Source organism: Anopheles marshallii, chromosome 3 (genome assembly GCF_943734725.1).
Source record: "Anopheles marshallii chromosome 3, idAnoMarsDA_429_01, whole genome shotgun sequence".
NCBI classification, from domain to species: Eukaryota; Metazoa; Arthropoda; class Insecta; order Diptera; family Culicidae; genus Anopheles; species Anopheles marshallii.
In genome coordinates, this window is record NC_071327.1 from 77,074,586 (window position 1) to 77,094,889 (window position 20,304).

The 20,304-nt window shown below is 44.9% G+C and overlaps 4 protein-coding genes across 4 annotated transcripts; 2 read left to right on the plus strand and 2 right to left on the minus strand.

Annotated features, from left to right (window-relative positions):
- Nucleotides 1–9,312: 9,312 nt before the first annotated feature.
- On the minus strand, nucleotides 9,313–10,167 carry LOC128714901 (uncharacterized). Its single transcript, XM_053809782.1, has one exon. It carries the CDS (start codon nucleotides 10,165–10,167, stop codon nucleotides 9,313–9,315), a length of 855 nt encoding a protein of 284 aa, XP_053665757.1.
- Nucleotides 10,168–14,967: 4,800 nt separating this feature from the next.
- On the plus strand, nucleotides 14,968–16,019 carry LOC128713177 (uncharacterized). Its single transcript, XM_053808039.1, has 2 exons — nucleotides 14,968–15,145; nucleotides 15,208–16,019. The coding sequence occupies exons 1-2, from the start codon at nucleotides 14,968–14,970 to the stop codon at nucleotides 16,017–16,019; spliced, it is 990 nt and encodes a 329-aa protein (XP_053664014.1).
- Nucleotides 16,020–16,578: 559 nt separating this feature from the next.
- LOC128711558 (translocon-associated protein subunit beta) lies at nucleotides 16,579–17,244 on the minus strand. The gene is made up of 2 exons (XM_053806439.1): nucleotides 17,052–17,244; nucleotides 16,579–16,964 (listed from the first exon to the last, which is right to left on the minus strand). The coding sequence occupies exons 1-2, from the start codon at nucleotides 17,242–17,244 to the stop codon at nucleotides 16,579–16,581; spliced, it is 579 nt and encodes a 192-aa protein (XP_053662414.1).
- A 955-nt stretch (nucleotides 17,245–18,199) lies between these two features.
- On the plus strand, nucleotides 18,200–19,946 carry LOC128715870 (phosphoglucomutase). The gene is made up of 2 exons (XM_053810786.1): nucleotides 18,200–18,277; nucleotides 18,339–19,946. The coding sequence occupies exons 1-2, from the start codon at nucleotides 18,200–18,202 to the stop codon at nucleotides 19,944–19,946; spliced, it is 1,686 nt and encodes a 561-aa protein (XP_053666761.1).
- The last annotated feature ends 358 nt before the right edge of the window (nucleotides 19,947–20,304 follow it).

Here is a 20,304-nt window from a genome sequence, read left to right on the forward strand (position 1 = left end):
CGCGTAACTAGCGACGGCTGGAGCGGCGGCCACAGCGACCGGCACACCGGCCACATTGTACGCCAGGATGTCCGATTTCGGTTGCGGTTTAGCACCGGCGAGGGCGACAATCACTATAAACAGGCTGATCTAAATGTCCAAAGAACGAACGGAACCGTTTTGTGTAACATTAATTAATATCATTTAAAATTAATTCCAGCGCACTTACAATCTTGTTCATGTTGAAATGTTTGCGCTTTTGCAGTGGAAGAGCTATCTCGAGTGTTTGCTAGCGCGAGGAGTAGCACCGACTGATATCAATAACATGCAGGCATTAATTATTTATAGCCCCTTAAAAGTTGGTGTCCCTTCGATCGATTGGTCCCATGTACCCCAAAAGTGGACTTGAATTCGTTTGGCCAAACTCAATGATTTGTACGCCGCTCACGTACCCACAAGTTGCGTACCGGACCCACCCCAAAACCACAGCACCGGATAGCAAAGCCGGTAATAACTGCCCCGCTTAATCGCTTAACATACGCCGGAGTTCCCTGCACAATTCGTTTTCGTTCGCTTTCGACCTTAGATTCCCGCACCCGCAAGTTGGGTCGCCATGGGTAGTGTTTGAAGGTGATTGATACGGCACATTCGGATGCCATGACCATGAAAATGTGTGCATTGGGTCAACCCGTACAGCAGCGGTTGTTTTGGTCATCGATAGATTGTCTGACTTAACCGCATCCACCCACGGAAGGGGACCTACATGGAACTAAGCTACTGGAAAGATGAATCTATCACCCACACAATTTCTCCTGATTTGTCGTAGGACGTGCTGTACACAAACTACAGGTAGCGTAATGCGAAGTTAATAACACGAAAAGAATGATGGTCAGCATGATGCGTTGTTGCGTAAGGACAGTTATGTGATCTATGACTTACTGACTCTTACCAAAAATTGATGTGGCGTGTAAGAACAATCTTGACGTACGATTGAGAAACTTACATGAGCAGATGTTATTGCCAAAAAAAGCTATAATTGCAAGTTACATGTGTGTTTATCTCTTACAAGGAACAAGATTTATCGGTCAACGGCATGGAAGTATTAGCCGATTTGTGCCTACTCTATACTATCCATCTCCATTTGCCCCTTACATCAAACATTGGGGACAAATCTGTTTGTAACCGTAATTGGATGGTAATGTTGATGCCAAGTAACAGAACGGTGCTCCATTTCAGCCCGAATGACCTTTGTAAATCGGACACCCACAAACATTCCATGTGAGAATTCGAAGAAACGATTTTTTACTAGTAGCTGTAAGTTATTTAACCGTTAAACTCACAAAATATATGTAAAAATACGTTTATTTGCGTTTGTTAAAGTTTCAAAGCTTACCGAATTTATTGGCTAACGAACCTATCGCTAAATTTTAGAGTTCTTATTCTAGGACCCATTAAATCTACACCAATTAGACTTATTGGTGCCTGACGCCTTAAGGTATGCAATGTTCTTGAATTACCAATCATTTGATCTTCACACGATTCCAGAACGTTGTCAATCTTGTGCTAAAAAGCAACAACGTGGACTGCAATAAGCATTACGTGAAATGAATATTGCATAGTTTCGGGCGCTCTAAGTAAAACAAAACACAACCCATCATAATTGCGAAGAATTACGAGTCATTCTTGAGTCAATCAATTTATCCCATAATTGTACGAGATAATGCTTGTTAAGTAAATATTATAATAACCCATCATCGGTACACCGCCAGTCCGCGACCTAGACCAACCATGGATGGTTCAGTAGGAGAGATCCGCATCCATCCCAATAACAACTTCATAAGCATCATTTTCTTTTCTCGCCCCTAAAAAAAGACGCATTGGATGTAACGGAATATGGTGCTCTGCTCTATCTTTACCATGGCGACCGCCGAACAGTTTCCGATTACAACCCCGTCCATTTTCCGAAAAAATCCAACTCGAAAATAGGCGCGTCACCACGCTACGGTGTTGGTGCCATCATCACCTGCAGTCATCGACCCTGACTGGCGCAGCGTGAAATTATCCTCCCGGCACGGTACCTATTGAGGATTTTTTGGACGGTTGCTTTGATCAAAAATGTCTTTCCAAACCAACGCATACTGGGGGGCGTATTTTGACGGTGGCTTGAAAACTTGAAAAGCTAGCTGTAAACACCGAAAACGGAATGTCTCTGAAAGAGTACGGCTAATTATAGCTACTCAGTAGTAAACGAGTAATTTCGTACGTAATTATACTAACTGTGCGTTTTGATTATCAGAAAATATAATTTTATTTCCAGACATGCCAACCATTGGATTACGGTGAAGGTATATCCCAGAGGGCAAAGATTTCGATTGAGATAAAACATTGACGTTTAAATTTACGGCGAAGAATAGCTTAACCACCAAAGTCGGAGGCAAGGATCGTTATTCGCATGGTTATCCCAACGCAACACACGTCTCCGTAATGGTCACGTTGTGCGGACGGAAATTTTAACTCCATAAACCACCGCTAACCCAAAGCATGGTAAAAAATCATTCCCGGGATAGGTTTGTGCCCTCACCCAAACCACACGGGAATCGAAAAACAGGGGATACTCAAGGAAACGTTTTCCGGCATGATGCCTGACAGACGTCCTAGCAGCATCTCAGGCCTGTTTCTTGCTTTTCGTTGCGTCTGAACGTTTCAGCGCACGGCGTTGCAATGTTGCCCAGTGTGGCACTGGCTTGAAGGGACATTGTAGAGAGCGTGATGATCACGGTGCTTAAAATTAGCTCTGTCTTTCCGTTCAAGACGTTCTCTCCGCTAAACTCTCCACTTCTGCACCTCCTGCGTTGTCCGTTGCGTAGTTGCTTTCCAATTTTCTTCCAATCGCACAGCAGTGTTGCCAGCTAGTCGGTTTTTTTTGTTGCTTCTACGCACTGCTCACTGCCCATGTTGTCTCGTCACATGTTTTCGCAGATGCTTAACGACGGCACTGCACATAGGCTTTCGCACACAGGTCGCGTTACCGATGGCAACAGTCGGCAGGCGTAACCGCACCAACGTACTGCCCATACTACAGCACGTTGAGACAGTCTTCTAACCCCGTTCGGTGCTGTCCTGAGCCAAGGATGCGTGTCCGGTGCACGGGTTTTACCACAATGAACCCGATTGTGCAACGTGTTATGTGTATATGGACGGGCACAATAGGATATCTTCAATATTGAAGGGTTTCCTTCGTTGCTAGCACGATCGGATCGAAATGATCACGCAACTTTTCGGTTGCAATTGATGGTCCTAATAGTATCGGTGTAGAGTGATAAATTTACCCTAGCGGCACATTCCAATCCCAAACCATAATTATAGCAATGTATTCTAATTCAGCGCATCCATAATCGAAAAATAAAAGACCCAACCATCCGCGACGTCTTCTTGTCGGAGTTTGTCAATGGCGTAGTATTATCGCTAGCGAGTAGACAGTAGCGAGTAGCATCCAACAACCTCCTGGGCACGAGGCACCCACAGAAACCGCGTGTTGTGCCACGAACTGTATAACATCGACTAAAACGTGGTCAATGGAAAATCGTTCCCTTCCACCGGGCCCTCCGTGCCGTACACGACCGTGCACCCATGTACGATGCTTCGTGTGGGCGTTGTCATTGAAAACACGGCACTGTGTTCCTCCCGGACGGACTATCGAACTGTGGCGAGTGGAATTGTTTTTGTTTTGTGAAATCTTATTTTTATTTTAGGTCCTTTCCGCACCGAGCGTACTGAACTCTCGGATGTCTCAAGGCGACCATGCTTCGATACTAATGATGAGGAGGGCCCCCATCATCCTTCCCAAGTTGTTGTTTTAAGATTGTTTATCCAGCGTATCTGCTGGTGGCGCTTGTGGAGACGAACACAACGAAAACAAAAATCCACCCTCCCAAATAACAAAAAAAAACCGAACAAAGTATACAAACATATCAGTCAATTTGATGCGCCCGGGATGGCTAAAAATAGCTGCCACAATCAGTCGACACACTGGTAGCCTTCTTGCGCCGTCTTCCGATTTTATCCGCAAGACTTATTTATCTGCAGGACGATGATACACAGCATCGGTAACATTACAAGGAAAACCGGAGAAGGTTCGCTTGGTGGAAAAATAATAACACCATTACCGTTTGGTGTTGCACCGTGTACTTGGGAAGTTTCCGCGAAAAATATCACACACAAAAAAAGGCATTGGAATGCGTTGGAATCGAATGGGAATTTACGCAACGGGATCGAGCCATCGAGCCAACCAGCCAGTGCAGGAGCGAGTTCCTTTTGTACCGGTTGTATTCGGTGTTTCCCAACGGAATGCCGTGAGTTTAGGTTTTGTTTTATCACATAAAGACCTCAAACGTCTTGCCTTTGTAGGATCGACATCCTGCACGGTTGCAGCAAAGCCAATTGAATTATAATATTTTATGGAAAAAGGTTCACTTTCGTTGACACGAGCGTACATAACAGTTCGCTGCTTTTGTGAGGCTGCGTTAGTGGCCATTCTATGCTTTCGTCTGTTTGCAGTTCGAACCCTTATTTTCCGGTCCGAAATGCCTCTAATGGGACCAACCGGTTCGCAAAAGGGTATTCATACAATATTTACCGTGTCGTGATTTTTTTTCGTTCGTTTGTTCGGTCACGGTTTGTGGCCGTCTCTGTACTGTTGTGTACATTTTCCTCTTGCTACACATCAAACGGATGGGTTATTTTTCATCCAATAGAAAGGACGTGCGCGAGAGTCGCACATTTTCCCAAACAATTTAATAATGTTTACCCGGAACGTTCCACTTCTTAGGACGCGAAGCCTTCCTTAACGACATTTGGCAAACTTGTCCCGGAATCACCGGTACGAAAAGGTCAGTTTGTTGAAGCATCTGGCTATCGCTTCTAATACTGCTGCTAATGGAAATCATAGTCTGCTTCTAGAGCCACCACCACTATTACTGCCAAAAACGATTCCGAGGCTAATTATTAAATTGTGTCGTGCCGTGTTTTGCCAACAGCCGGTCACACACGCCATCGCACGAGTCTTTCGCTGTCCGTAGCACGCATACTATCGATCATTTAGCGGCCATTTTACAGGGAGCAAATGTTTTCACTGATATGATTTATTGATCAAGAGCAGCTTAATCTTAGCAGGCGATGCTACTGTCGCTAAAGTGCCTCGACTATAAATAACCCGGTGATGATTATTAGATTACACTGTACAATTTTGGGTTGGCGCAAAAGCTGCAGTGTGGGAGCAATGTTAGGACAGATAATTACGACGTAAAGCACTGTAAAGGACACTTCGGTTCACTTCACTTTAGAATGGTGCCAAACAGCGCAGTGAAAAAGAAACATTGTGATGATGTTATACCCAAAAACCGATCACACTTTTGTTCCTACCCAATACTCTTAGCTTAAAATACTTCTCAGCCTTCTCAATGGATGTATCCACATCGCATAAAAAAGTGCCCTTTTCCGAACGAGAAACACCATCAGCATCACATTATAGGTGCGCCATCTTTCCGATCGACGAAATCCACTCTCACAGCACATCCGTCTGTCATGTTAATTTAATTATTCGGCACGGTGTTTCGTTGCCTCGCGCAACACGACAGCATTGCCCGTGTCTCAAAGAGTATTCCCAAGCTCTGGGAGAGATGGTGGGCTATTTACCACCCTCGCGTTGTGCGCTTTCTCTCGGTTGAAGTATCTATGAAGATGTTTCCATGGTGAAAATTCACAAACAGAATCGGCACTGGCTTGGTGTTGTACGAGACTGTCGTTTCCGATCCGAGACGCAATTTTAAAAAGCGAACATTTATCCTTTTGCTTTGCACTCACTGACCACACCACGTCACAACGGTAACGGGTGGAATATTTTTCCGGAACAGCTTCCTTTACCACTTTTTGACAAGGGTTTTGGGTTTGTTTTTGCAATCGTACAATCTTCACTTGGCAATCTTGCACGAGTGGACGTAAAAGCTTGTCGGTACGGTCGTGCGCGTACATTCTAGACCATTCCCTTTTGCATGCCCGCATGGTCCTTCCCGACCATTCGCACTCACGCTGATGAAGAATGTTGCTGGTTTTGCGACGCAAAAGAACCAGGAACCGTATATTTCGTTACGGTCGGTCATATTTTCGGATCAAAATATTGAAATTGGGTGGTCTATTTTTAGCTGGCACGGAATTTCGACACACGACTGGCGTGTCTTCCTGCAAAAGCTCAACAAACATTGGCTGAACAGCTTCCAAACCATTTGTCCGGGTGGGACGGATGACGGATGAATGAACCGCACTAGAATGATGGACAGACATGATTCTTTTCTGCTTCATTTCCTTTACTCGTCGTTGTTTATCGTCCGAATCGATATTAAATTTTCGCTTTCTTTCTGGGTGAGCGGAAATTGGGCAGATAAAAAAAAAGAAACATCAGATGCGTTTGTTATCGGTCGTCTACAACCCAAGGGTCAGCCTCAGTTATCAATTTCATTTTGCGACGTTACCAATTAGAGGTTTAATTCACGCCAGAATATTGTTTACACTTTACGCAATGTTTCGTTTGGTTGTTTTCTTCTGTGCGACATTTCGCTGTCCGGCGTTTTAAGTCGACATTGCAGCTGATGTGCGGCACTTTTTTGCGTTTTTTTCCATCTTTCCTCAACGTTCATTTGCGTCGTCATTTGCATTTGTTAGTTTTTTTTTCCTTGCTCTTACTCCACAGGCTACGTCGTCATCAACGTTTCCTTCCCGGATGAAGTGCGTATTTTTTCGCGGAAAGTAGGAAAACTTTGGTTGGACACTGGTGACATTTGTTGTTCTCCTTTTTCCCCTCTCCACTGGCTCTGTACTCCCTCCAATGGTTGTTGATACAGCGAATATGACGACAAAGCCATCTCCTGTTGTTTTGAAGTACTCCGCGTACCCAGGTACTAGATAAGTAAATTTTGGTTTTGTCACTGTAATTGTTTTCTTCTACTTTGCCTCTGTCACTACTACTGCCAGTACTTTAGTGTATTTCTTTTCGCATTTCTGTTTCCCAACGGCTCGGCTCGGCAGCACTCGATTCACGCGGGCAAAAGTTAAGCGTTGGCATTAGCGGTATGCGAGCGGATGTCGCACATTTTGCGTCGTCATATCGAGGACTTCCGATTTGCGTCACTAACAACCGCTAAATCGTGACCGTGGCGCGTAATGTGGGGCGAAAACATTTTATCTGCCCGGTTTGATCACTTGCTGATCGTACCGGCTAACGACGGCGGTTTAAAGGTACGGGAGAACCAGCTGTGTGTTTGCAGGTGGTACTGGGAACCCGGGACCGAGATTGCCCATTATCCTATTGCGTCGTACACTCAGGGTCACTTCAACAATTAGGCTCGTTAGAAAGCAATGCTGAGGCTATTTTCAATCCACCCCGGTATCTTGCTGGGAAAAACATGGAGTTATGAAACTCTATTCAACAAACCATCTTTATGGGTGTGCGTCGTGCCATTTGAACGCGATATTTAATTTAAAGTTTAAGTTATGAAGTTTTTTTTTGTTTTGAAAATGCGTTGGTTAAACCAAATTGAATTTATTTCTCGGTATTGACGGTGACTTCATTTACGATTTTCTTTTGCCTTAAGGAGAGGTGAAAGGTGTTTTAAAAAGGAGAGATATTTTGTATTTGTCCATTCAAATGTTTCGATAGAATTAAATGTTATAGTAAAATGATTAAGATCTTCAAAGTCTGAACGTATGCAATAATGATCAAAAATTATAGTTTTGTTTCCTTTGGCCTTAAAGGTTTGGTTATTTTAGGACAATAAAAGATTGTGTAGATCGACATGACGGATTTGCTTTAAAATGTTAAATGCATGTTGACAAACTGTATGAAAGACACGAATAACCTTTAAAATATTCACACGATAATATTCGCCTAAAAGTATGCAATCAATCAAGCATAAAGTGGAAGCAATTTGTGTAATGTAATCGGAGATAAATACGTCTGTAAAGAACGTGTTTTCTGTTTACTATCGTCAAAAAAAGGTTTTAAACTTACATCGGTTGCTTAAAAATATGCATATTTCAATGCGTGTGGAATATTCAACAGTTGGCTGGAATGATTAGAATGTCCTTTAATAATACAGTCACGTAGAGAGTTGATGATTTAGTAAAAATAAAATCTTTCTAAAAATCTATCACTAAATCTCTGTTAAAACATATCAATAATGAAAGGGTCTGATAGTTAATCATACAATACTTTTTAGTAGAATGTTCCTGGAACATTCCAAGCCTTCTACCTAAAGTCCGTCGGTGTAAGAAGCATAAGGCTATATACTTCGTAATACTGATGATTGTACTATCAATCGTGGTATCAAATTTGAAAAGTAATGATAATTTAAAGAAAAAACAGCAAATATTTTCGGATATCAATGGTTCATTTTCTTCAACACTGCAACACAAGCGCATTTACTTTGTTTGAATTAGTATTTTAATATTTATTTACAAAACCGGACGCCATCCACTCGTCAGCCATAACTTCTAGAGGCAAATATGAATGTTTTTCTTCGCTAAACTACTAAACTCTTAAAGGTGCGATAGTTTCTCGATTTGTAAGCTAGTGCGTCGCAACACCGCTGCACCGCTTGTGCAGCGTTTTGGCTATCGAAAGTGCAACGCTTTTTCTCTTTAGTGTCGTGTCTTTTGTCTATTGAAACGCGAAGAGAAGCTACTCCGATCATCATCAATCATCATCATCATCATCATAAGAGAATTTGTCACACTAGATTAGCTTCTTCCTCAATCGTCACGAATGTATCTCAATCGATCGAGTATAATAATTGCACTTTTTATCGCAAATAGTTCGGTCGGTTAGTGTCCTTCGAGCGTTTCTTTGTGTGAAACAGATGCCAGGCAGTTTGTAGTTTTGCAAGGTCAGCAAACATCTCCCTCGTGTCCCTCGGTCAACTTACTCGGTGTCAATCATCTTCCGATTTGTCGTATTCTTCCGTTACCTACTACTATTCGATTTCTTACGTTGCTAAGGTACGGCTTTTTTTCGCATCACGGCATACTAAGCGATAACTTTTGGCAGAAGAAGAAAACACTACGTCTACTAATTTAGAAAACTTATGTATCTGTTCCCAATTGTTGCGTTTGCGAGCGTTCGGCTCATCTTAGTATGCGATTTCAGTTCTTTGCTTTGCATTTTGTTGTGCAAATGGTAGTACCTTCCGCCTGCAATCACCACGAACCGTTGGCTTAGTAGACGAAACAGTAATGATATGGTGTTTGTTGTTTTGTTGCCACGCATTGGCTACACGATCCTCCCTAACGGCCGTAGTAGCTACAGCAGATGGACGAACGGGGTACTCGCTGCGTCGGCAAACCGGAGATTCCTCGCAGATAGGTGTAAGATACGGGCCGCCGCAATATTTTCTTCGGCGGTGGTTTGCTCGATTCCTTGCTTATTCGCTCACCACCATTGCCAGACGATCCATTGTTGGCGCTGTTAGTGCTGAAGAGTGAACACTTGGACTCCGCCCGTGACTCACGTCCCTTCATGTGAAGCAGATTGTTCACCGAGCTGTTGCTGCACGATAGAGACCGCGAACGCATCGGGGCATTGATGGCGAGACTTTCCAACAGCCGCAGCACCGACGATCGTCTCGACTTACGACGGTTTTCCTTGGCACCCTCAGCACTGCCCGGACCACCGTCGTCACCTTCCTCACCATCATCGCCCCGTTTCGTGGCGCCACTAACACCCGAATCACTGGACGCACTGGATAGTGCTAGGTTGGAGAGCTGTAGCTGCAACTTCCTATCCCCTTCCTTGCCAGCTGGCTGATCTCGGTGGTCACTGATCGACGAACAGGAATCAACGGACGAGCTGCGCGAATCCTCATCACCGTGCACACCCAACTGGTCCAGCTCGTCGTCGTTCGATTTGAGGCTTATCTTGCGATAGACACTCTTGAAGAAGCTGAACGACTTCTCCTTGCCCGGTGACACGGACGCCGACAGTGGCGAGACACTGCGCGTCGAAGGCGTCGGGATGTCGATGTAGAAACCGTCCATCGGTTCGGGCGTACTGCTTTCCGCGTGTCGCCTGTGCCGTCCCGCGCCCGACACCGGCAGTCCACCGTTGCTGCCCGTGTCCAGCTTGTCCAGCGTCATCATCATCACGACTGGCGTTTTGTTTTACACTCTGAACACCAAGCTGAACAATCGAACAAACTCCACTTCCAGTATCTTCTACTCTACTGCTGCTCTCCTTGAGTGGTACAAGTCCTTGTGGAACGCTTGTGTATTGTTTTTTAACTGCACATGCACGCTTTGTCACACTCTTAAGGCGCACTATTAATATCCTTTTTTTGCGTGTTCTTTACGGCAGTACGGTATCGGTTCGAAAATGTATGTGTTCTGTCGGAATAGAAACGTTTTCCCAAACACCCAACTGGCTCGCGAAAAGCTCGCACACTGCTCTCGGTAAGCTCGGGTTCAACTGTTGGTAACAACTGATGAAAAGCTTACGGCAACATGGTCGTCTTATATAGAGTTTTCCACCGGCCGATCGCACCGAACCGAACCGAACAAGGCCCGAATGCATCCGACGGAAGGATGCTGGATGCTGTACCACCGAACGCACCGAAGTGAGAGTGAAAGCATATGGCTTCGCGGGACAAACTTTCTCCCGCTTTTCGATGGGTGATGCTGACGTTCGGTGCTGGACGGATCACGCGGACAGTCGAGAAAGTTTCGCATTGAAAGTAAAGCAAAGAATGAAAGCTAACAAAACAACACAATCATGGAGTACGGCTTCGTTTTGCAAGGAGAAACGGAGAGCCGAAGGCTAACCAAGAACGAAAAATCGGTTTGTAGCTTGGGGATGTTGTTAGGCGGCTTGAAGTGATCTGTGTCCAACTTGGGCGAGAACACATTTGATGAAGAAGATTAACGGTTAAAAGCTAAAACGATCATGAGTTTAATTGCGCCTGAAAGTATGCAAAATTTAAATCCCACTAAGTAATTAATACACATAGCATACCTTTAGGCGCATCGCCTTAGTTACAGTCTATTGCATAACACTTAAACTGCTAGTTTGCAAAACAACATGCCACAAAACGTAACCGATAACCTATATTTTGCAAATATAACTACTGTACCAGTTCCTGTGGCTTTCTGGCTAACTGTGCCTATCCTGCTGTTTGTAAAGTCATGTCGGCAAACATCAGATAATAACGATGCTTGGGCTTACTGCTGTGGTATCTCTCGCTCCACCAGGCCTATTCTCAGCGGGTTTTCGTCGCCATCATATGGAAATAGCTTCCGTGATTATTGTACAGCCCTGTACCATCCCTGTGCTGGTAGGAAGGAAGGAAAATCAGTTTCTTCTTTTTAAACAAATTATAATTCAACTCAAGAGTAGCGAAGAACGCGAAAACGCCTCTATAGGTTATGGAGTAATCATCCCCACTACGTAATAAGTGCGTTTGACCTAATTTCAATTGTGCAAAATACATCTCTGTGCGTTAATAATAAACGGAGGAAAATTAAAATAAAAAGCTGGGAGGGTAATGGTATTAAATTGGAGAGATACACATACACATCGTACACATAAAGTTGCTAAGCAAAGCAAAGTGCAGTTACCTTTCGGTCCTGAAATACTTAGCAATTATTATCCACCCAAGATAAAATTTTATTTACGGAAGTAGGTCATTTATGTTCAAAAAAAACGGTATAGAGTGAACAAACTTTAATTATGCGTTGTTTATCCATTGCCAATATTTTTGGATATCTATTTTTGATCCTTTGTTCTTCACTATGAGAAACACATAGTGTTTTAAGATGAAACTTTACGGAAACTTTATTAGCTGCTTGAGATACCTATCCAAAACTTGACACACAAGGGTTTTAACTGTTAACCTCCTCACAACAAATTTACCCCCTAAAAGTATGCACAACGCATAACTTTCATTATTTCTTTACGACACTTATTGTTGCATTATGCTTCCTTCAACAAGTTAATCGGTTTATTTAGAACAATAATTCCAGATCTCTTTTTTTATGTGCATTCCAATATTTAATTCTGACGATTTGCATTAATTTTATAGCAAACTCTTTGATGTGAAGCGCCTAAATGCATGCAACAGTTTGTTGTGCATCTTACATCCGATGTTGCCATTTTAGTTCTTCCGAAACATGTGTGGAAAACAGTACAACGTGACTTACTATGACGCCTATTAGCAAGAAATCCGCTCGCCGTGGGTGTTATAATGACAATGTGCAAATAAGCATGGAATATGTTTTTACAGAACAAAAAAAAGGAAAACTTCAAAAGTTGCCTCTGTCCAGCTTTTATTTTTTGTTGAATGTTTCCTCATTGATCAAAACTTGCCACAACACAAAACCACGTCAAACCGGCAGCATTCCCTCGCACCGGCGTACAGCACAAAACGGCACAAAATAAATTCTGCTTCGTCCGGGAAAACGTTTGCCCTTTGAATGGGCCATGTGATTCCATTATATAATTAAAATTGTCGTCCAAGTACGTCAAACACTACGCTACGCTCCATCGAAAGCCTCCATCTTTTCACACCGTCAAAAACCGCCGAACGCATGGGGCTGAAGAACGGGCCGTCCGTGCGGGAGTAGCGCTCACCCCGAGGGAGCGGAGGCTGGGAAAACTTTACAATCACACCAACGGCGTTTTACAGCCGAATGTACTGCTTGTAGTGGAGTGTTTTCCCAGTTTATCCCTGTGCCGCTGCAGTAACGGTACCATTCTCACGTGCACAACCAACTCACGTGGGTACACTCAAAATGGAAGCCCAACTCGGTTACAAACGCGGCGGGACAGGACTATCCGCATGAGAAACGTTGACTTTTCCTCTTCGGATCTCCACCCTGGTGAGGGGAAATATGAAAATTAGCACCTCACGAGCTCGGTAGTGGCAAGAGTGGACGTTTGGGGCGCGATCGCGCCGCACGCGTTCAGCGGTGGACTTTGGTTAAACCCCGACCGGAACATGGGACCGTGACGCGGTCCCACATGGCATCGATGAGAAACCCTAACTAGAACGTGCATAATTACAGTAGGGATTAATATTAAAAGTATATTTGCCTGCCCCTCAGTTCCTTACTACTTTCCACACACTATTTTTATTAATACACGAAATCTGACACAACTGCAACAGGATTCTGATAGTACGGGATGGCTTGATATTCGGTTACCGTGTTAATGCCGGGCGCTTGTGCCATCACCGTGTGGTACGGAAGAACTGGTGCAACTCCCGTCGCTGCAGCTAAAGCGATTGCTGGCGAAGCAGCGACACCGAACGGAACTGCATACGTCACGGCAGGTGCAAGAATAGCCGCCGGCTTACAGTTGGCCACGCTCAGGAACAGGCATAGGAAAAGGAACTGCAAAAAGAAAAGCGGATGAGCTTACTACATCCGGTGTACTGGGTAAGGACACAATGATACTTACACTTTTCATCCTTGCTACGATCGTGCGGTTTAGGGAGGGAAGAAACTCAAACACAAAATATTATATTCACCCACCGACGGGATGTCCACGGACCAATGACACGGTACACTGTTGCAAGCGTTATGCCGTTGGCCCCAACGAACGAATGTACTTTTTATAGCTTTTCGCGTGCCGTTCGGTAAACATGGTGCGGCAGCATCGGAACCTTAGCCGTACCTACACGACCACGAGCCAACCGACGATAAATCATCGAACCAGATTGTCGTCCCCGTTGATCCCGCCCAGGTTGCTCATCTTCCAGAATACGGATTGAAGGGTGTAAGTAGCGCGTTCTGTGTGCTGAACAGCTCCCGTATAAGATGGCACCAGCAATGGTCGGTTATGTTTTACCTTGCTTTGTCGCTTGCTTTATCAGGTTGTTTGCGAGCGTGCGCTCGTTCGCCCATCACAGCTGGTGTCAGGTAATTGCCGATTATCATATCCCGATGCGCTGTGCCATCATCGCCGAGCGAAAGGAGAACCGTTGTTTACGCAACAATAATCACAGCGCAACCTGGTGCAAGCTGCAGAGTTGCCCTTGTTTGCTGGTTGACATTGAACTGGGCCCTCCGGTGCGCTACATTGAACCGGTGGTGCCACAATCAATCAGATCATCTGATACTGTCTTCTGCAATGATTAGGAAAGGAGGGATGAGTGTGGATGAGACAATGTTGACGCAATGGCCGGATATTTCCGCAGATTGTGTTGGGAGGCTCGTTGCTGTACATTGACCCGAAATCGATGAGCCCTCAAGCAGCATCGAACGACGAGTGTTGAGTAGCGCATTAAATGGTGTACGTGTTTGCAAGGTGAGTGCGTTGCACCTGGGTTTAATTGAAACAGTGTACCGCATACACGCTGCAATCATTGTTACGACGCAGACATAAGTCGGAATTCTTAAACGGTGGTTTGTTTTACACGTAATTGCTTCAATCCCGTAGTTTGTTCCAATATTTGCATTTCCCTTTCATTATTTGTAACTCTTGCTTTCGCGTTTTGCAGTTTTTCTTACTTTCCGTCCATCGCTATGTGATCTTTGGAAGATCTAGAAATTAATAAATAAAACTCTGAAATTTAGTGCCTAAAATACGTTAGATTTGTTTGGCGAGTGAAATTATTATACTGTGCAATGCGTTATACATTTTTTTAAAATTTTGTCTCATGTTTCCTCATCTTTACAAAGATGACATGTTTGTGTTCACATTTTCAAACACTCTAGGCAGAATGAGCCTTTTACTACAGTTAAAACACTTCTTTTCTCTTTTTTATTGTAAAGATACGTTAAAATAATCATGTCCTATAGTGCTTGCTTCAAGGAAAGGGCCATTTCCGATCCCACAGCTTTAGGAAAGTAACGTAATTTCACAAAAAAAGAACAGTAAATTCAAAAATACCCCAGATGAAATTTAGACTAAAAAAATGCACCGCGCCACATACCCACTGTGCATGCGAAATGTGTACTAAAGTTAGTACCAGTTTAGTACATCGCTTGGTCTCATTCGAATCGCTTTTTGTCACAACGGTGAAAACCGCATCTAGCATTCGTCGCTTCGTGTCGGGCGTTTTACGGCAATTGAACGAAAACATGGAATTAGAAGAAACAACCTCTTCAGATCTGATCTCATCTTCAGGTAATTGATACTAATAATAGAGGCGAACAAGAGCTATGTTAACGCCATTGCCCTTTTTTCAGAGGAGCAACCGTGCACGCTAGCTCACCAGATGGTGCATTTTTTCTACCACCGGCAAGCCATCGCTAAAGATGCATGGGATATTTCGTTTTGGCAAATGTTCCGCGTTCACTATCCCGATGTTGAGCTCGATGCCAAAGCACTGCGCTCTTACTTCTTCCAGGTAGTGATGGGCAATGCGTCCGCACTGCAAGATCTGCAGTATGCGGTAGTCCAGTACATCAATCCACTGTTTAACAAGATCCGTAAGGAAGTGCTCGAGTCTCGGGATGTTGTCGAGGGTACCGATTATGTGTACGAGCACGATGAGAAGGATGCATCGCCGGTGGCCGTCCACAATGACGAGCTGCCGCCGTTGCGTTTGCAGGCAAGTTCTTCGCAGAGCCTTGCATCATCATCACGCGTAACTAAACGCTACATAACACCGAGTCCCGAGCAAATTCGTAATTATGTTGCCACGGAACTTAGCGAAATTCTCTGGACGGAAGATGAGAAGCTGACAAAACCTACACTCGATATAAACGAGTGTTTGTTGCGGGTGGCCTTTCTCACGAAGAAAAACATCCCGTTGATAAGCTGCATCGAACCCGGCATGGCATGTTACGATCGTTTGAAACAGGCTGGTTTGATCGAGGTACTGCCGCAAAATGATTCGACGACGGACGATACGCAAGATTCTACGCCACAGTTGGAGCTGGCCGCCGCTTTTTCAACACCCATCGCAATGGGCAGCCGTTCGAAAAATTACGATTCCATTCTGAAACACGTTCGTAGCAAACCGCGTAGAGGAGTTTTCAAGAAGCACGCAACGTAGTTGAGCTGTAAAAAATCTTGCTCTTTGAGCGTTAATGAATTCTATAGTTCCTATCAGTTATAAGACGAATTTCAACTTCCAAAGCAATTGCATTACATGTATTAAATAAAACCGATCACACAACTCATGTCACTTGTTCACGAACACAGTTCGTTGAGTTTATTCACAAACCGAATGAAAAGGTACCAGTTTTCAATCTCTTTTCACAGTTTCTGTCTGTCTTTGCCTTTCCTCGCGACCACGGAGCATTGTGAAGTGATGCAATGTGGATGTTTAGAATGATGAAAACTATTTCAATTGTGCTTCAAGGGGTTCCTCCTTGACGGGACCAATAAAAAAAAGTTCGATGTTGCACTCCGGAAAGAGTAGCCGTGAGATAAGGGCACACTGCTAGGAATTCCTTACAAATTAAATTAGTCTTCAAGATGGATGGTTGAGTCGGCGATCCACTATCAACAACGGGAAAATCGGTTGCCAAAGCACATCTCCAGCTTCCATTATGTTGCTGCTGCCTGCTGCTTCGATAGATGGTGTCCTAACGACTACTGTGTTGTGCGATTTAGTTCGCCTTCTTGGCCGACTTGCCCATCGCTTCGTACTTTGACTTTGAGCTGTACCACATCGCGTACGGGATGGCGAGAGAGGGCAGCGTCAGCAAGGCAAACGCCAGCCAGTCCAGATAGTGCGAGCTGAACTGCTTGTTGAACTGTGCTTCGGCCACAATGGCACCCTCGCCCGGTTCCGAGCTGATGGTGAACTGAGGTTCAGCCGCATCTTCCGTCGCCATGTAGTTAACCTCGGCGGCGGTGAAGTTAAGATATCCGTACGTTTTCGGCCGCACAACAACGATGTGCGTTACGTTGGTCTGTGGCGCAATGCGATCAATCGAGGCGGACAGTTGCCCGCCGACCACTTCGAATACTTCCGGATGGAATCCATTGTCCACTATAAAGAAGATTGATTTGGTTAGCCACTTGCACTCATGCACACCGGCCGGAAGAAAATTCGGTTTAGATTTCAACTCCAACTTACCCAAGTGAACGTTCACGGCGGGACCGGATCCAACGTTGTACAGCGTGTACTTTACAACAATATCACGTGCTTCTACCAGATATTTGTTCAAAATGTGCTTCGAAACCAGCAGACGAGCCGTATTTTCCTCGTTGGCCAATCCAAGTTGGCTGACGGCGAGCAGCGCAAGCAGAGCGTACAGGTAGCTTTTCATCTCGTTGCTGGAGGGTGCAAATAACGTTTGCGATTATCGTCTGCACAGTTCACGATTGTATCAACACCACACTAGTTACTGTTCCATTTACTTACCAACTTGACGGTACTGTGCCGAAAACGAATCGGACGAAGGTAAATACTTTCTACGGGCGGTTCGAACGTACACGTTGTAAAGAAATAATGTTATGTTGGCATACCAATTTCACTGGCCAAGTTCCAACACATCGAACTACGCGCACAGTGGTCGGTCGTTTGACGCCGTTTTGACGTTTTGCCAAGTTTGACGCAAGGAAACCGGTGGGGCAGTCACGGTCAATTTTATTTTTTCAAAAACGATTGGAATTAAATTAAATTAGTGTTATATAATGTATCAGCTCAACTGAAATAAATTAAAAATATAGTTATTTATTCAAATCGTAGCCCAACGCATGGGTCAAACAGCTTTTTTCTTTGATTGCTTCGACCACTGTGAACAGTCCAGATTTAAAAACAGTGCAATTTTTTGTGCTTAACTCGTTTCCATTTTGTGTTAATAATTTTCAAAACTTATTATCACACATCGATTCCTGCGAAATCGGTCTTTTTGAACCATTAAAACATGACTTTTCTGAAGAAATGATTAAAACACACCTTTTCTCAGCGTGTCTATCTAACTTGGGTCGGCGTTTGTTATCATTCTGTCAAGAACAAACGCAAAGTTGACAAATTGTCTTCTTTCGACCTTGACTGAAGGTGATTTCAAATAGAAAGGAGTTTTTCGGATCTTCGAAGCAGTTGTGCTTGCTGGCTTATCTGCTCATCGCAGCTGGACGGAAGGTTCTCGTATCTGTCGAATCACACGGAGCGTTTATTTGCTTGGAGTGTGCGTTGCGAAAAAGGTGAGCAGGGCAGCTTTACCACTGAACCATTCGAAACAAATTCATCGAGCAGCAGGCGCTTCATTCCGCATCAACATGAGCGTAACGATCGAAACTGTCGCAACCACTCCGTTCGAGGGTCAAAAACCTGGCACCAGTGGTCTTCGGAAGAAGGTAAAAACACATTACGCGTACCTAACGTAGAAGCATCCTATAAGAAGCCTTCACCTTCCAGGTAAAAGTATTCACGCAGAAGAATTACACGGAAAACTTCGTTCAGTGCATTCTGGACGCTAATGGCCCAGCTCTGGCCGGTTCCACGCTCGTTCTTGGTGGAGATGGTCGCTATTTCTGCAAGGAAGCTAGCGAACTGATTGTGCGACTCTGTGCCGCCAACGGTGTACGCAAGATTCTGCTCGGCCAAAACGGTATCCTTTCGACACCGGCCGTATCGAGTCTGATTCGCCGCCACAAGGCGCTCGGTGGAATTGTCCTAACCGCCTCACACAATCCGGGGGGCCCAGAGAATGACTTTGGCATTAAATTCAACTGCGAAAATGGTGGCCCAGCACCGGACGCTTTCACGAACAAAATCTACGCGTTGTCGGGTGAAATTAAGCAGTACAAAATTGCGTCCGTCGCGGTGGATGTCGGCAAGGTTGGAGTGACCAATGCTGAGGTGAACGGAAACCCGTTCACGGTGGAAGTGATTGATTCCGTATCCGACTACGTTTTGCTAATGAAGGAAATCTTTGATTTCGAACAGCTACGTAGCTTTGTGAGTGGAAAGTCACGTCCCGGTGGGGCACCGCTCAAGATGCGAATCGATTCGATGAACGGTGTAACGGGTAGCTATGTGAACGAGATCTTCATTAATTGTTTGGGCGCACCGAAGGATGGCGTTGTCCATACGACACCCCTGCCTGACTTTGGCGGATTACATCCGGATCCCAATCTGACGTACGCCAAGGATCTGGTGGATACGGTGCGGGCAGGAGATTACGACATCGGAGCAGCGTTCGATGGTGATGGTGATCGTAACATGATCATCGGCCGTAAAGCGTTCTTTGTGACACCGAGCGATTCGTTGGCCGTGATCGCACACTATCTGGAGTGCATTCCGTACTTCAAGCGTAACGGTGTACAGGGGCTTGCCCGAAGCATGCCAACCGCTTCCGCCGTCGATTGGGTGGCAGAGGCACTGGGCAAGGAAATGTTCGAGGTACCAACCGGCTGGAAGTATTTTGGTAATCTGATGGACGCTGGCCGGCTGTGTTTGTGCGGTGAGGAAAGCTTCGGCACAGGCTCCAACCATATCCGCGAAAAGGACGGCGTGTGGGCAGTGTTGGCCTGGCTCTCGATCATGTCACACACGGGCAAAAGCATCGAGGAGATTTGTGTGGAGCACTGGAAGCGCTACGGACGGAACTACTTCACACGCTACGACTATGAAGAGTGCGATTTGGCACCGTGCAACGAGATGATGGACACACTGGAGAAAACCATCACCGATCCCGCGTTTGTTGGCAAAGAATTGAGCGCCGGTGGCAAGACGTACAAGGTGAAGCTGGGCGATAACTTTAGCTACAACGATCCGATCGATAAGTCTGTGTCGACCAAGCAAGGGCTGCGAATTGTGTTCACCGACGGTAGCCGTATCGTCATGCGTCTCAGTGGTACGGGTAGCTCTGGTGCAACCGTGCGGCTGTACATCGACTCGTACGAGAAGGAGAACGTACTGGGAAGTGCGTCGGAAATGTTGAAACCCTTGATTGACATTGCGCTCGAAGTTTCCAAACTGCCAACCTTCACCGGCCGCAATGCTCCGACTGTTATCACGTAAATTCGACCCCCAGGTGTACTGGAATTGGAACAGTGCAATAATAATTGAATAGATCTTCAGTCACTAGTGTTGTGTGCATTTTGAATTAAAAAAAGCCTTCACTGAATACGCGGATGGTTTTGTCGTTAACTGTTAGTGTGTTTTTTTTTTATCGAATAATTTTTAGGAATGCCATGCAAATAAAGTTGATTTTGTTTTAAAATAAAAAAAAACGGAATTACAAAAAAAAATGTATGAAGGAAAGCAAGCAATACATGGCGCTAAAAGATTGTTATCAGCTAGCGTTGAATGTGCAAACAAGGAAACGTAGAAACATAAAGCAGATAGTAAACATCATTCCGTTCGACATGCCGTGCTA

Bases quoted from the DNA above. Each gene is read 5' to 3' on its own strand.
- LOC128714901 (XM_053809782.1), bottom strand. From the start codon at position 10,167: ATGATGATGACGCTGGACAAGCTGGACACGGGCAGCAACGGTGGACTG.
- LOC128713177 (XM_053808039.1), top strand. From the start codon at position 14,968: ATGTGTACTAAAGTTAGTACCAGTTTAGTACATCGCTTGGTCTCATTC. The intron at 15,146-15,207 runs GTAATTGATACT...CCCTTTTTTCAG, and splicing joins AGATCTGATCTCATCTTCAG to AGGAGCAACCGTGCACGCTA.
- LOC128711558 (XM_053806439.1), bottom strand. From the start codon at position 17,244: ATGAAAAGCTACCTGTACGCTCTGCTTGCGCTGCTCGCCGTCAGCCAA. The intron at 16,965-17,051 runs GTAAGTTGGAGT...TCTTCTTTATAG, and splicing joins CGCCGTGAACGTTCACTTGG to TGGACAATGGATTCCATCCG.
- LOC128715870 (XM_053810786.1), top strand. From the start codon at position 18,200: ATGAGCGTAACGATCGAAACTGTCGCAACCACTCCGTTCGAGGGTCAA. The intron at 18,278-18,338 runs GTAAAAACACAT...TTCACCTTCCAG, and splicing joins CCAGTGGTCTTCGGAAGAAG to GTAAAAGTATTCACGCAGAA.